This window comes from Zophobas morio, unplaced genomic scaffold, assembly GCF_036711695.1.
Source record: "Zophobas morio isolate AGI-343-1 ecotype UQ-CSIRO unplaced genomic scaffold, CSIRO_AGI_Zmor_V1 ptg000180l, whole genome shotgun sequence".
Classification (NCBI taxonomy): Eukaryota; Metazoa; Arthropoda; class Insecta; order Coleoptera; family Tenebrionidae; genus Zophobas; species Zophobas morio.
This window is the reverse complement of record NW_026972284.1, coordinates 125,460-140,455: the sequence shown is the minus strand read 5'-3', so window position 1 is coordinate 140,455 and position 14,996 is coordinate 125,460. Positions and strand designations below refer to the sequence as shown.

At 36.4% G+C, this 14,996-nt stretch overlaps 1 protein-coding gene across 1 annotated transcript; it reads right to left on the bottom strand.

The window, feature by feature from the left end:
• Positions 1-882: 882 nt before the first annotated feature.
• On the bottom strand, positions 883-13,907 carry LOC135145771 (piggyBac transposable element-derived protein 4-like). Its single transcript, XM_064077911.1, has 2 exons — positions 13,891-13,907; positions 883-2,686 (listed from the first exon to the last, which is right to left on the bottom strand). The coding sequence occupies exons 1-2, from the start codon at positions 13,905-13,907 to the stop codon at positions 883-885; spliced, it is 1,821 nt and encodes a 606-aa protein (XP_063933981.1).
• Positions 13,908-14,996: the final 1,089 nt, after the last annotated feature.

Here is a 14,996-nt window from a genome sequence, read left to right as displayed (position 1 = left end):
GTACAAGAAAACACTTCAAAAGTGACGTTTCTGAAGAATTTTAACAGTTTTCTTGTATCTACGAACGCCAGAATGCATAAAATTGACCTAAACGTCTCCTTTTCCTATTCTGAGTCGATTCTGCATGCTTTAAGTGTGTTTGGTGGCTCAGAACCATCAAAAAACATTGAAATATAGTTCAAATTCAATAAAAATCGACAAAAATACAGTTTCTAGCTAAAATTTGATGGTTTCGTTGCACTTTCCGAGCCCGTAGGGTATCTGAGTGGCTTAAAAGTACAAGAAAACACTTCAAAAGTGACGCGTCTGAAGAATTTTAACAGTTTTCTTGTATCTACGAACGCCAGAATGCATAAAATTGACCTAAACGTCTCCTTTTCCTATTCTGAGTCGATTCTGCATGCTTTAAGTGTGTTTGGTGGCTCAGAACCATCAAAAAACGTTGAAATATAGTTCAAATTCAATAAAAATCGACAAAAATACAGTTTCTAGCTAAAATTTGATGGTTTCGTTGCACTTTCCGAGCCCGTAGGGTATCTGAGTGGCTTAAAAGTACAAGAAAACACTTCAAAAGTGACGTTTCTGAAGAATTTTAACCCTTAATTACTCGCGCTTTGTCTTGTTTATTAATTGGTCGCACAGTGTATTTTATACACCATCACGTTTTTGGACTTTTTAAGCTTTTCTTTTATTTCAGTTTTATAATTTTTATGATTTTAACCAACTTGTACAATAAGAAAAATTCAACAATTCAAAATTCAAATTCAAAAATACTCTAGGGTTTTATTTAAATTTAGAACATACAACATAAAATAACTTTAAATTCACAAAAATGAGAAACAAAAAACAAAAATTCAATTCTAAAACAATGAGAATAAGACTTTATTCTTGCTCTTCTGTTCTACTTTTACGACAGCTTACGCATTCTTGTGTTTTTACTACGTGTTCTTTACATGCTAGTCTACCACACAAGTCGCATGTGATGGTTGTAACGCGATTTTTCTTACTTTCGCAAAAGACACATTTACCTCGATTTCTTGTAACATTCCTCTCAATGTTCGTTGAAGTTTTTTTATATTTAGAAAGAAAGCCTTTTATATCTATAGGAAGCGTCTCAATGTTTGCTCGAGTTTCCAGATGAGGCTTCATCAAAGACAATGCAACGTTTTTCAGAAAAATACGTCGTGGCTGTTTATTGGAGTCTATGTGAAAGTATTTATAAATTATGTTAGAGTTTATTCCCGCAATATTAATCATTTGGAAAAAAAGAACCAGAGGCCAGCGTCTTGTTCGTTTTTGTACCGAATAATTACCACACATTTCGTCAACGGTGTCAATTCCGCCTTTAGTAGAATTGTAAAACAAAACGATATCAGGCTTATTTGAAGATCTGTCGACAATATCGTCGGCGTGCATAGTCGAGAGTAGTATCACAGCTTTATTTTTTTTTTGGCAATAGGATACTAGCGTCATATCCTTCCGAAACGCAAATATTGAAGATGGAATTGGTCGTGATTTATTAGGTAATAGTTCGGCAGGTATCTCTTTTTTATTTTTTCTCAATGTGCCAACTAATGTGGTTTTTTTGTTTAGTAAATCCTCTGCAAGTGGGTAACTCGTGTACCAATTGTCAGTCGTCAAGTTTCTATTTTTTCCAACGTAGTCGTTTGTCAACCTACTGACAACTGCTTGTGGAGAATTTTCACAGACATAAGGTCCGTCTGGCTGCTTGCCACAGTAAAGCTCTAAATTAGACAAGTAAAATGTTTTGGAATCGCATAAAGCAAAAATTTTTAGTCCATACTTTGCCGGCTTGTTTGGCATATACTGAATAAAACTGCATCTTCCTCGGAAAGGAATCAGCATCTCGTCAATTGTCATAAACTCTCCAACGCAATAAGAGCCCTTGCAGTTTGCAACAAATGCATCAAATATATGTCGTATTGCTGCCATTTTGTCGGTTATGCGTCTGTTTTCTCTAGTGCCCACATCGTCAAATCGGACTACAGAAAGAAGAAACAAGAAACGGTTTGCGCTCATACAAGCTCGAAATATTTCTATTCCCGTTCCGTCGGCGCTAAACAATTCGTGAAAATTGGTATGACCTTGTTTTTTTACACCGGAGAGAATCAGCAGTCCCAAGAATGCCAAAAATTCTTCCTTATTTGTCTCACGTGCATCTCTCTCTCGCGCATAATTTTCCTGTTTTCTTCTGATAAAAATATTTGTACATCTTACAATCTCTTCAACCATCGCAGCATTTATAAATTTCTCAAAAGCAGATATTTCGTTTGATATCTCACTTTTTGGGACGAGGGGATGACAACGTTCTTTACAAATGTTTTTTGCAGGTGTCTTTGACTTTTTCTTCAGAGGCAATTTGCTCCATTCCAAGTTATGCTTTGTTTTGTAAACTGGACCATCGCCATCGTTTGCATTTTGAAGAGCTGTTGTTGCCGTAACTGAATAATCTGAATGTTCATCTTCATTTACCAAATTATCGACATTGTTATCGCCACTAGCCTCTTGTTCTGAATTGCTTTCATGTTCACTAAGTTCGAATTGTCCTTCGGAATCTGCTGAATCGTCTCCACCCACTATTTGTTCTTCAGATAGATCTTCATCATGAAAAGCAGCTAATTCTTCATCAGTCAAACAATTGGGATTCCTCACTTGGATTGGAAACCTGTTTTCAAGTGAAAAAATATTTTTGTAATCAGTTTTTGATCAAATTTTATTCGATGTATGTTTTATACTTTACACAATTAATACTTACATATTAAGTCGCACGGTGTAATTTGTACACAGGACAAAATCAAACTAATTTAATTAGCAATAACACACTGTACGGTCGCTGTTCTTAACCTCAAATGCTTATAAGAAAGATAAATGAGGAATACCTAGAAGCGCTTGCGCATTGAAATAGTTTTTAGCAAATGGCCGACAAAAACGTCAACTGCGTGTATTTTATACACGCATGCGAGTAATTAAGGGTTAACAGTTTTCTTGTATCTACGAACGCCAGAATGCATAAAATTGACCTAAACGTCTCCTTTTCCTATTCTGAGTCGATTCTGCATGCTTTAAGTGTGTTTGGTGGCTCAGAACCATCAAAAAACGTTGATATATAGTTCAAATTCAATAAAAATCGACAAAAATACAGTTTCTAGCTAAAATTTGATGGTTTCGTTGCACTTTCCGAGCCCGTAGGGTATCTGAGTGGCTTAAAAGTACAAGAAAACACTTCAAAAGTGACGTTTCTGAAGAATTTTAACAGTTTTCTTGTATCTACGAACGCCAGAATGCATAAAATTGACCTAAACGTCTCCTTTTCCTATTCTGAGTCGATTCTGCATGCTTTAAGTGTGTTTGGTGGCTCAGAACCATCAAAAAACGTTGAAATATAGTTCAAATTCAATAAAAATCGACAAAAATACAGTTTCTAGCTAAAATTTGATGGTTTCGTTGCACTTTCCGAGCCCGTAGGGTATCTGAGTGGCTTAAAAGTACAAGAAAACACTTCAAAAGTGACGTTTCTGAAGAATTTTAACAGTTTTCTTGTATCTACGAACGCCAGAATGCATAAAATTGACCTAAACGTCTCCTTTTCCTATTCTGAGTCGATTCTGCATGCTTTAAGTGTGTTTGGTGGCTCAGAACCATCAAAAAACGTTGAAATATAGTTCAAATTCAATAAAAATCGACAAAAATACAGTTTCTAGCTAAAATTTGATGGTTTCGTTGCACTTTCCGAGCCCGTAGGGTATCTGAGTGGCTTAAAAGTACAAGAAAACACTTCAAAAGTGACGTTTCTGAAGAATTTTAACAGTTTTCTTGTATCTACGAACGCCAGAATGCATAAAATTGACCTAAACGTCTCCTTTTCCTATTCTGAGTCGATTCTGCATGCTTTAAGTGTGTTTGGTGGCTCAGAACCATCAAAAAACGTTGAAATATAGTTCAAATTCAATAAAAATCGACAAAAATACAGTTTCTAGCTAAAATTTGATGGTTTCGTTGCACTTTCCGAGCCCGTAGGGTATCTGAGTGGCTTAAAAGTACAAGAAAACACTTCAAAAGTGACGTTTCTGAAGAATTTTAACAGTTTTCTTGTATCTACGAACGCCAGAATGCATAAAATTGACCTAAACGTCTCCTTTTCCTATTCTGAGTCGATTCTGCATGCTTTAAGTGTGTTTGGTGGCTCAGAACCATCAAAAAACGTTGAAATATAGTTCAAATTCAATAAAAATCGACAAAAATACAGTTTCTAGCTAAAATTTGATGGTTTCGTTGCACTTTCCGAGCCCGTAGGGTATCTGAGTGGCTTAAAAGTACAAGAAAACACTTCAAAAGTGACGTTTCTGAAGAATTTTAACAGTTTTCTTGTATCTACGAACGCCAGAATGCATAAAATTGACCTAAACGTCTCCTTTTCCTATTCTGAGTCGATTCTGCATGCTTTAAGTGTGTTTGGTGGCTCAGAACCATCAAAAAACATTGAAATATAGTTCAAATTCAATAAAAATCGACAAAAATACAGTTTCTAGCTAAAATTTGATGGTTTCGTTGCACTTTCCGAGCCCGTAGGGTATCTGAGTGGCTTAAAAGTACAAGAAAACACTTCAAAAGTGACGCGTCTGAAGAATTTTAACAGTTTTCCTGTATCTACGAACGCCAGAATGCATAAAATTGACCTAAACGTCTCCTTTTCCTATTCTGAGTCGATTCTGCATGCTTTAAGTGTGTTTGGTGGCTCAGAACCATCAAAAAACGTTGAAATATAGTTCAAATTCAATAAAAATCGACAAAAATACAGTTTCTAGCTAAAATTTGATGGTTTCGTTGCACTTTCCGAGCCCGTAGGGTATCTGAGTGGCTTAAAAGTACAAGAAAACACTTCAAAAGTGACGTTTCTGAAGAATTTTAACAGTTTTCTTGTATCTACGAACGCCAGAATGCATAAAATTGACCTAAACGTCTCCTTTTCCTATTCTGAGTCGATTCTGCATGCTTTAAGTGTGTTTGGTGGCTCAGAACCATCAAAAAACGTTGAAATATAGTTCAAATTCAATAAAAATCGACAAAAATACAGTTTCTAGCTAAAATTTGATGGTTTCGTTGCACTTTCCGAGCCCGTAGGTTATCTGAGTGGCTTAAAAGTACAAGAAAACACTTCAAAAGTGACGTTTCTGAAGAATTTTAACAGTTTTCTTGTATCTACGAACGCCAGAATGCATAAAATTGACCTAAACGTCTCCTTTTCCTATTCTGAGTCGATTCTGCATGCTTTAAGTGTGTTTGGTGGCTCAGAACCATCAAAAAACGTTGATATATAGTTCAAATTCAATAAAAATCGACAAAAATACAGTTTCTAGCTAAAATTTGATGGTTTCGTTGCACTTTCCGAGCCCGTAGGGTATCTGAGTGGCTTAAAAGTACAAGAAAACACTTCAAAAGTGACGTTTCTGAAGAATTTTAACAGTTTTCTTGTATCTACGAACGCCAGAATGCATAAAATTGACCTAAACGTCTCCTTTTCCTATTCTGAGTCGATTCTGCATGCTTTAAGTGTGTTTGGTGGCTCAGAACCATCAAAAAACGTTGAAATATAGTTCAAATTCAATAAAAATCGACAAAAATACAGTTTCTAGCTAAAATTTGATGGTTTCGTTGCACTTTCCGAGCCCGTAGGGTATCTGAGTGGCTTAAAAGTACAAGAAAACACTTCAAAAGTGACGTTTCTGAAGAATTTTAACAGTTTTCTTGTATCTACGAACGCCAGAATGCATAAAATTGACCTAAACGTCTCCTTTTCCTATTCTGAGTCGATTCTGCATGCTTTAAGTGTGTTTGGTGGCTCAGAACCATCAAAAAACGTTGAAATATAGTTCAAATTCAATAAAAATCGACAAAAATACAGTTTCTAGCTAAAATTTGATGGTTTCGTTGCACTTTCCGAGCCCGTAGGGTATCTGAGTGGCTTAAAAGTACAAGAAAACACTTCAAAAGTGACGTTTCTGAAGAATTTTAACAGTTTTCTTGTATCTACGAACGCCAGAATGCATAAAATTGACCTAAACGTCTCCTTTTCCTATTCTGAGTCGATTCTGCATGCTTTAAGTGTGTTTGGTGGCTCAGAACCATCAAAAAACGTTGAAATATAGTTCAAATTCAATAAAAATCGACAAAAATACAGTTTCTAGCTAAAATTTGATGGTTTCGTTGCACTTTCCGAGCCCGTAGGGTATCTGAGTGGCTTAAAAGTACAAGAAAACACTTCGAAAGTGACGTTTCTGAAGAATTTTAACAGTTTTCTTGTATCTACGAACGCCAGAATGCATAAAATTGACCTAAACGTCTCCTTTTCCTATTCTGAGTCGATTCTGCATGCTTTAAGTGTGTTTGGTGGCTCAGAACCATCAAAAAACGTTGAAATATAGTTCAAATTCAATAAAAATCGACAAAAATACAGTTTCTAGCTAAAATTTGATGGTTTCGTTGCACTTTCCGAGCCCGTAGGGTATCTGAGTGGCTTAAAAGTACAAGAAAACACTTCAAAAGTGACGTTTCTGAAGAATTTTAACAGTTTTCTTGTATCTACGAACGCCAGAATGCATAAAATTGACCTAAACGTCTCCTTTTCCTATTCTGAGTCGATTCTGCATGCTTTAAGTGTGTTTGGTGGCTCAGAACCATCAAAAAACGTTGAAATATAGTTCAAATTCAATAAAAATCGACAAAAATACAGTTTCTAGCTAAAATTTGATGGTTTCGTTGCACTTTCCGAGCCCGTAGGGTATCTGAGTGGCTTAAAAGTACAAGAAAACACTTCAAAAGTGACGTTTCTGAAGAATTTTAACAGTTTTCTTGTATCTACGAACGCCAGAATGCATAAAATTGACCTAAACGTCTCCTTTTCCTATTCTGAGTCGATTCTGCATGCTTTAAGTGTGTTTGGTGGCTCAGAACCATCAAAAAACGTTGAAATATAGTTCAAATTCAATAAAAATCGACAAAAATACAGTTTCTAGCTAAAATTTGATGGTTTCGTTGCACTTTCCGAGCCCGTAGGGTATCTGAGTGGCTTAAAAGTACAAGAAAACACTTCAAAAGTGACGTTTCTGAAGAATTTTAACAGTTTTCTTGTATCTACGAACGCCAGAATGCATAAAATTGACCTAAACGTCTCCTTTTCCTATTCTGAGTCGATTCTGCATGCTTTAAGTGTGTTTGGTGGCTCAGAACCATCAAAAAACGTTGAAATATAGTTCAAATTCAATAAAAATCGACAAAAATACAGTTTCTAGCTAAAATTTGATGGTTTCGTTGCACTTTCCGAGCCCGTAGGGTATCTGAGTGGCTTAAAAGTACAAGAAAACACTTCAAAAGTGACGTTTCTGAAGAATTTTAACAGTTTTCTTGTATCTACGAACGCCAGAATGCATAAAATTGACCTAAACGTCTCCTTTTCCTATTCTGAGTCGATTCTGCATGCTTTAAGTGTGTTTGGTGGCTCAGAACCATCAAAAAACGTTGAAATATAGTTCAAATTCAATAAAAATCGACAAAAATACAGTTTCTAGCTAAAATTTGATGGTTTCGTTGCACTTTCCGAGCCCGTAGGGTATCTGAGTGGCTTAAAAGTACAAGAAAACACTTCAAAAGTGACGTTTCTGAAGAATTTTAACAGTTTTCTTGTATCTACGAACGCCAGAATGCATAAAATTGACCTAAACGTCTCCTTTTCCTATTCTGAGTCGATTCTGCATGCTTTAAGTGTGTTTGGTGGCTCAGAACCATCAAAAAACATTGAAATATAGTTCAAATTCAATAAAAATCGACAAAAATACAGTTTCTAGCTAAAATTTGATGGTTTCGTTGCACTTTCCGAGCCCGTAGGGTATCTGAGTGGCTTAAAAGTACAAGAAAACACTTCAAAAGTGACGCGTCTGAAGAATTTTAACAGTTTTCTTGTATCTACGAACGCCAGAATGCATAAAATTGACCTAAACGTCTCCTTTTCCTATTCTGAGTCGATTCTGCATGCTTTAAGTGTGTTTGGTGGCTCAGAACCATCAAAAAACGTTGAAATATAGTTCAAATTCAATAAAAATCGACAAAAATACAGTTTCTAGCTAAAATTTGATGGTTTCGTTGCACTTTCCGAGCCCGTAGGGTATCTGAGTGGCTTAAAAGTACAAGAAAACACTTCAAAAGTGACGTTTCTGAAGAATTTTAACAGTTTTCTTGTATCTACGAACGCCAGAATGCATAAAATTGACCTAAACGTCTCCTTTTCCTATTCTGAGTCGATTCTGCATGCTTTAAGTGTGTTTGGTGGCTCAGAACCATCAAAAAACGTTGAAATATAGTTCAAATTCAATAAAAATCGACAAAAATACAGTTTCTAGCTAAAATTTGATGGTTTCGTTGCACTTTCCGAGCCCGTAGGGTATCTGAGTGGCTTAAAAGTACAAGAAAACACTTCAAAAGTGACGTTTCTGAAGAATTTTAACAGTTTTCTTGTATCTACGAACGCCAGAATGCATAAAATTGACCTAAACGTCTCCTTTTCCTATTCTGAGTCGATTCTGCATGCTTTAAGTGTGTTTGGTGGCTCAGAACCATCAAAAAACGTTGATATATAGTTCAAATTCAATAAAAATCGACAAAAATACAGTTTCTAGCTAAAATTTGATGGTTTCGTTGCACTTTCCGAGCCCGTAGGGTATCTGAGTGGCTTAAAAGTACAAGAAAACACTTCAAAAGTGACGTTTCTGAAGAATTTTAACAGTTTTCTTGTATCTACGAACGCCAGAATGCATAAAATTGACCTAAACGTCTCCTTTTCCTATTCTGAGTCGATTCTGCATGCTTTAAGTGTGTTTGGTGGCTCAGAACCATCAAAAAACGTTGAAATATAGTTCAAATTCAATAAAAATCGACAAAAATACAGTTTCTAGCTAAAATTTGATGGTTTCGTTGCACTTTCCGAGCCCGTAGGGTATCTGAGTGGCTTAAAAGTACAAGAAAACACTTCAAAAGTGACGTTTCTGAAGAATTTTAACAGTTTTCTTGTATCTACGAACGCCAGAATGCATAAAATTGACCTAAACGTCTCCTTTTCCTATTCTGAGTCGATTCTGCATGCTTTAAGTGTGTTTGGTGGCTCAGAACCATCAAAAAACGTTGAAATATAGTTCAAATTCAATAAAAATCGACAAAAATACAGTTTCTAGCTAAAATTTGATGGTTTCGTTGCACTTTCCGAGCCCGTAGGGTATCTGAGTGGCTTAAAAGTACAAGAAAACACTTCAAAAGTGACGTTTCTGAAGAATTTTAACAGTTTTCTTGTATCTACGAACGCCAGAATGCATAAAATTGACCTAAACGTCTCCTTTTCCTATTCTGAGTCGATTCTGCATGCTTTAAGTGTGTTTGGTGGCTCAGAACCATCAAAAAACGTTGAAATATAGTTCAAATTCAATAAAAATCGACAAAAATACAGTTTCTAGCTAAAATTTGATGGTTTCGTTGCACTTTCCGAGCCCGTAGGGTATCTGAGTGGCTTAAAAGTACAAGAAAACACTTCGAAAGTGACGTTTCTGAAGAATTTTAACAGTTTTCTTGTATCTACGAACGCCAGAATGCATAAAATTGACCTAAACGTCTCCTTTTCCTATTCTGAGTCGATTCTGCATGCTTTAAGTGTGTTTGGTGGCTCAGAACCATCAAAAAACGTTGAAATATAGTTCAAATTCAATAAAAATCGACAAAAATACAGTTTCTAGCTAAAATTTGATGGTTTCGTTGCACTTTCCGAGCCCGTAGGGTATCTGAGTGGCTTAAAAGTACAAGAAAACACTTCAAAAGTGACGTTTCTGAAGAATTTTAACAGTTTTCTTGTATCTACGAACGCCAGAATGCATAAAATTGACCTAAACGTCTCCTTTTCCTATTCTGAGTCGATTCTGCATGCTTTAAGTGTGTTTGGTGGCTCAGAACCATCAAAAAACGTTGAAATATAGTTCAAATTCAATAAAAATCGACAAAAATACAGTTTCTAGCTAAAATTTGATGGTTTCGTTGCACTTTCCGAGCCCGTAGGGTATCTGAGTGGCTTAAAAGTACAAGAAAACACTTCAAAAGTGACGTTTCTGAAGAATTTTAACAGTTTTCTTGTATCTACGAACGCCAGAATGCATAAAATTGACCTAAACGTCTCCTTTTCCTATTCTGAGTCGATTTTGCATGCTTTAAGTGTGTTTGGTGGCTCAGAACCATCAAAAAACGTTGAAATATAGTTCAAATTCAATAAAAATTGACAAAAGTACAGTTTCTAGCAAAAATTTGATGGTTTCGTTGCACTTTCCGAGCCCGTAGGGTATCTGAGTGGCTTAAAATTACAAGAAAACACTTCAAAAGTGACGTTTCTGAAGAATTTTAACAGTTTTCTTGTATCTACGAACGCCAGAATGCATAAAATTGACCTAAACGTCTCCTTTTCCTATTCTGAGTCGATTCTGCATGCTTTAAGTGTGTTTGGTGGCTCAGAACCATCAAAAAACGTTGAAATATAGTTCAAATTCAATAAAAATCGACAAAAATACAGTTTCTAGCTAAAATTTGATGGTTTCGTTGCACTTTCCGAGCCCGTAGGGTATCTGAGTGGCTTAAAAGTACAAGAAAACACTTCAAAAGTGACGTTTCTGAAGAATTTTAACAGTTTTCTTGTATCTACGAACGCCAGAATGCATAAAATTGACCTAAACGTCTCCTTTTCCTATTCTGAGTCGATTCTGCATGCTTTAAGTGTGTTTGGTGGCTCAGAACCATCAAAAAACGTTGAAATATAGTTCAAATTCAATAAAAATCGACAAAAATACAGTTTCTAGCTAAAATTTGATGGTTTCGTTGCACTTTCCGAGCCCGTAGGGTATCTGAGTGGCTTAAAAGTACAAGAAAACACTTCAAAAGTGACGTTTCTGAAGAATTTTAACAGTTTTCTTGTATATACCAACGCCAGAATGCATAAAATTGACCTAAACGTCTCCTTTTCCTATTCTGAGTCGATTCTGCATGCTTTAAGTGTGTTTGGTGGCTCAGAACCATCAAAAAACGTTGAAATATAGTTCAAATTCAATAAAAATCGACAAAATTACAGTTTCTAGCTAAAATTTGATGGTTTCGTTGCACTTTCCGAGCCCGTAGGGTATCTGAGTGGCTTAAAAGTACAAGAAAACACTTCAAAAGTGACGTTTCTGAAGAATTTTAACAGTTTTCTTGTATCTACGAACGCCAGAATACATAAAATTGACCTAAACGTCTCCTTTTCCTATTCTGAGTCGATTCTGCATGCTTTAAGTGTGTTTGGTGGCTCAGAACCATCAAAAAACGTTGAAATATAGTTCAAATTCAATAAAAATTGACAAAAGTACAGTTTCTAGCAAAAATTTGATGGTTTCGTTGCACTTTCCGAGCCCGTAGGGTATCTGAGTGGCTTAAAATTACAAGAAAACACTTCAAAAGTGACGTTTCTGAAGAATTTTAACAGTTTTCTTGTATCTACGAACGCCAGAATGCATAAAATTGACCTAAACGTCTCCTTTTCCTATTCTGAGTCGATTCTGCATGCTTTAAGTGTGTTTGGTGGCTCAGAACCATCAAAAAACTTTGAAATATAGTTCAAATTCAATAAAAATTGACAAAAATACAGTTTCTAGCTAAAATTTGATGGTTTCGTTGCACTTTCCGAGCCCGTAGGGTATCTGAGTGGCTTAAAAGTACAAGAAAACACTTCAAAAGTGACGTTTCTGAAGAATTTTAACAGTTTTCTTGTATCTACGAACGCCAGAATGCATAAAATTGACCTAAACGTCTCCTTTTCCTATTCTGAGTCGATTCTGCATGCTTTAAGTGTGTTTGGTGGCTCAGAACCATCAAAAAACGTTGAAATATAGTTCAAATTCAATAAAAATCAACAAAAATACAGTTTCTAGCTAAAATTTGATGGTTTCGTTGCACTTTCCGAGCCCGTAGGGTATCTGAGTGGCTTAAAAGTACAAGAAAACACTTCAAAAGTGACGTTTCTGAAGAATTTTAACAGTTTTCTTGTATCTACGAACGCCAGAATGCATAAAATTGACCTAAACGTCTCCTTTTCCTATTCTGAGTCGATTCTGCATGCTTTAAGTGTGTTTGGTGGCTCAGAACCATCAAAAAACGTTGAAATATAGTTCAAATTCAATAAAAATCGACAAAAATACAGTTTCTAGCTAAAATTTGATGGTTTCGTTGCACTTTCCGAGCCCGTAGGGTATCTGAGTGGCTTAAAAGTACAAGAAAACACTTCAAAAGTGACGTTTCTGAAGAATTTTAACAGTTTTCTTGTATATACGAACGCCAGAATGCATAAAATTGACCTAAACGTCTCCTTTTCCTATTCTGAGTCGATTCTGCATGCTTTAAGTGTGTTTGGTGGCTCAGAACCATCAAAAAACGTTGAAATATAGTTCAAATTCAATAAAAATCGACAAAAATACAGTTTCTAGCTAAAATTTGATGGTTTCGTTGCACTTTCCGAGCCCGTAGGGTATCTGAGTGGCTTAAAAGTACAAGAAAACACTTCAAAAGTGACGTTTCTGAAGAATTTTAACAGTTTTCTTGTATCTACGAACGCCAGAATGCATAAAATTGACCTAAACGTCTCCTTTTCCTATTCTGAGTCGATTCTGCATGCTTTAAGTGTGTTTGGAGGCTCAGAACCATCAAAAAACGTTGAAATATAGTTCAAATTCAATAAAAATCGACAAAAATACAGTTTCTAGCTAAAATTTGATGGTTTCGTTGCACTTTCCGAGCCCGCAGGGTATCTGAGTGGCTTAAAAGTACAAGAAAACACTTCAAAAGTGACGTTTCTGAAGAATTTTAACAGTTTTCTTGTATCTACGAACGCCAGAATGCATAAAATTGACCTAAACGTCTCCTTTTCCTATTCTGAGTCGATTCTGCATGCTTTAAGTGTGTTTGGTGGCTCAGAACCATCAAAAAACTTTGAAATATACTTCAAATTCAATAAAAATCGACAAAAATACAGTTTCCAGCTAAAATTTGATGGTTTCGTTGCACTTTCCGAGCCCGTAGGGTATCTGAGTGGCTTAAAAGTACAAGAAAACACTTCAAAAGTGACGTTTCTGAAGAATTTTAACAGTTTTCTTGTATCTACGAACGCCAGAATGCATAAAATTGACCTAAACGTCTCCTTTTCCTATTCTGAGTCGATTCTGCATGCTTTAAGTGTGTTTGGTGGCTCAGAACCATCAAAAAACGTTGAAATATAGTTCAAATTCAATCAAAATCGACAAAAATACAGTTTCTAGCTAAAATTTGATGGTTTCGTTGCACTTTCCGAGCCCGCAGGGTATCTGAGTGGCTTAAAAGTACAAGAAAACACTTCAAAAGTGACGTTTCTGAAGAATTTTAACAGTTTTCTTGTATCTACGAACGCCAGAATGCATAAAATTGACCTAAACGTCTCCTTTTCCTATTCTGAGTCGATTCTGCATGCTTTAAGTGTGTTTGGTGGCTCAGAACCATCAAAAAACGTTGAAATATACACTCACCGGCAAAAAAAGCGAATCACCCAAAGTTTGTATTGAAAATGGTTCCTTTTTTAAACGTTTGGCTACAGTCAATATCAGTTTTGAAAAAATCACACAAAATATACTAACACTAGGTTTTTGGTTCTATTTTGTACATGATATGAACCTCAAATCTGAAGATGATAAGTTTTTTCCAACAATGAGATTTGCAGTTGTGACGTTTAGAGGGCATTAACAGACGGTTTGTCATTGTGATTTGATGAAAACTGTGTTTTTGTCAATTAACATGAGTATTGTGGCCATTAATGCAGCACGAGCAATTGCTCTTATTCAGGATGGTCGAAGTTAACGGTACGTTGCCAATACGTTAGGGGTATCACGAGTGAGCATTCACAGAACTGTACGACGGTTTAATGAGACTGGATCATACAGCCGAAGACCTGATTCGGGTCGCCCAAAGAAAACATCGGCTCGGGATGACCGTTTTTTAACGCTGACCGTGTTCCGTAATAGGGATACGACCGCAGTTGAGGCCAGAAATCAACTTGAAGAAACACGAGGAGTTAGTGTAAGTGAAAGAACTGTAAGAAAAAGGTTAACTGCAGCTGAATTGAGGGCCCGTAGACCTGCAAGTGGCCCAGAACTTCTCCCACGACACAGAGTAGCCCGACTTGCATTTGCTCGAGAACACGTTAACTCGGATCTTGCCCAATGGGACCAAGTACTCTTTACAGATGAGTCGCGTTTTTGTCTACGTTCTCCTGACGGCCGTCAAAGAGTATGGCAAAGAAGAGGCGAAAGGTAGGCTCAGTGCAATATTGTTTCCAGACTAAGTTTTCATGGAGGTTCAGTGATGGTCTGGGCAGGAATTTCTGCCGAGGCTCGCACAGAACTTGTAGTGGTGGATAGAGGCACAATGAATGCTGATCGATATGTAGCAAATATTCTTCAAGAGCATGTCGTACCTTTTGCTCCTTTTATTGGCGATAATTTTATTCTAATGCATGATAATGCTAGACCACATATCGCTAGAGTTGTACAAACCTACCTCGACGAATTCGGGATTTCACGTATGGAATGACCAGCAGGCAGTCCCGACCTGAATCCAATTGAGCATGTGTGGGACATGTTAGGTAGACGTATCAGAGCACGTGTGCCGGCCATACAACACATAAGAGATCTTGCAAATGCGCTAGTTGAAGAATTTGACCAATTAGCCCAGGCTGAGATTAGACACCTCATCGTAGGCATGGAAAGACGTATGGCAACCGTAATGCAAGCTAGAGGCGGCAACAGTCGTTATTAATGATATGTTAAGTAGTCTTTTGTTGGTTTAATGTAATGGATTTTCTGGTATTTTTTAATAAACTCGTAATTGTTGCAACTTCAGCG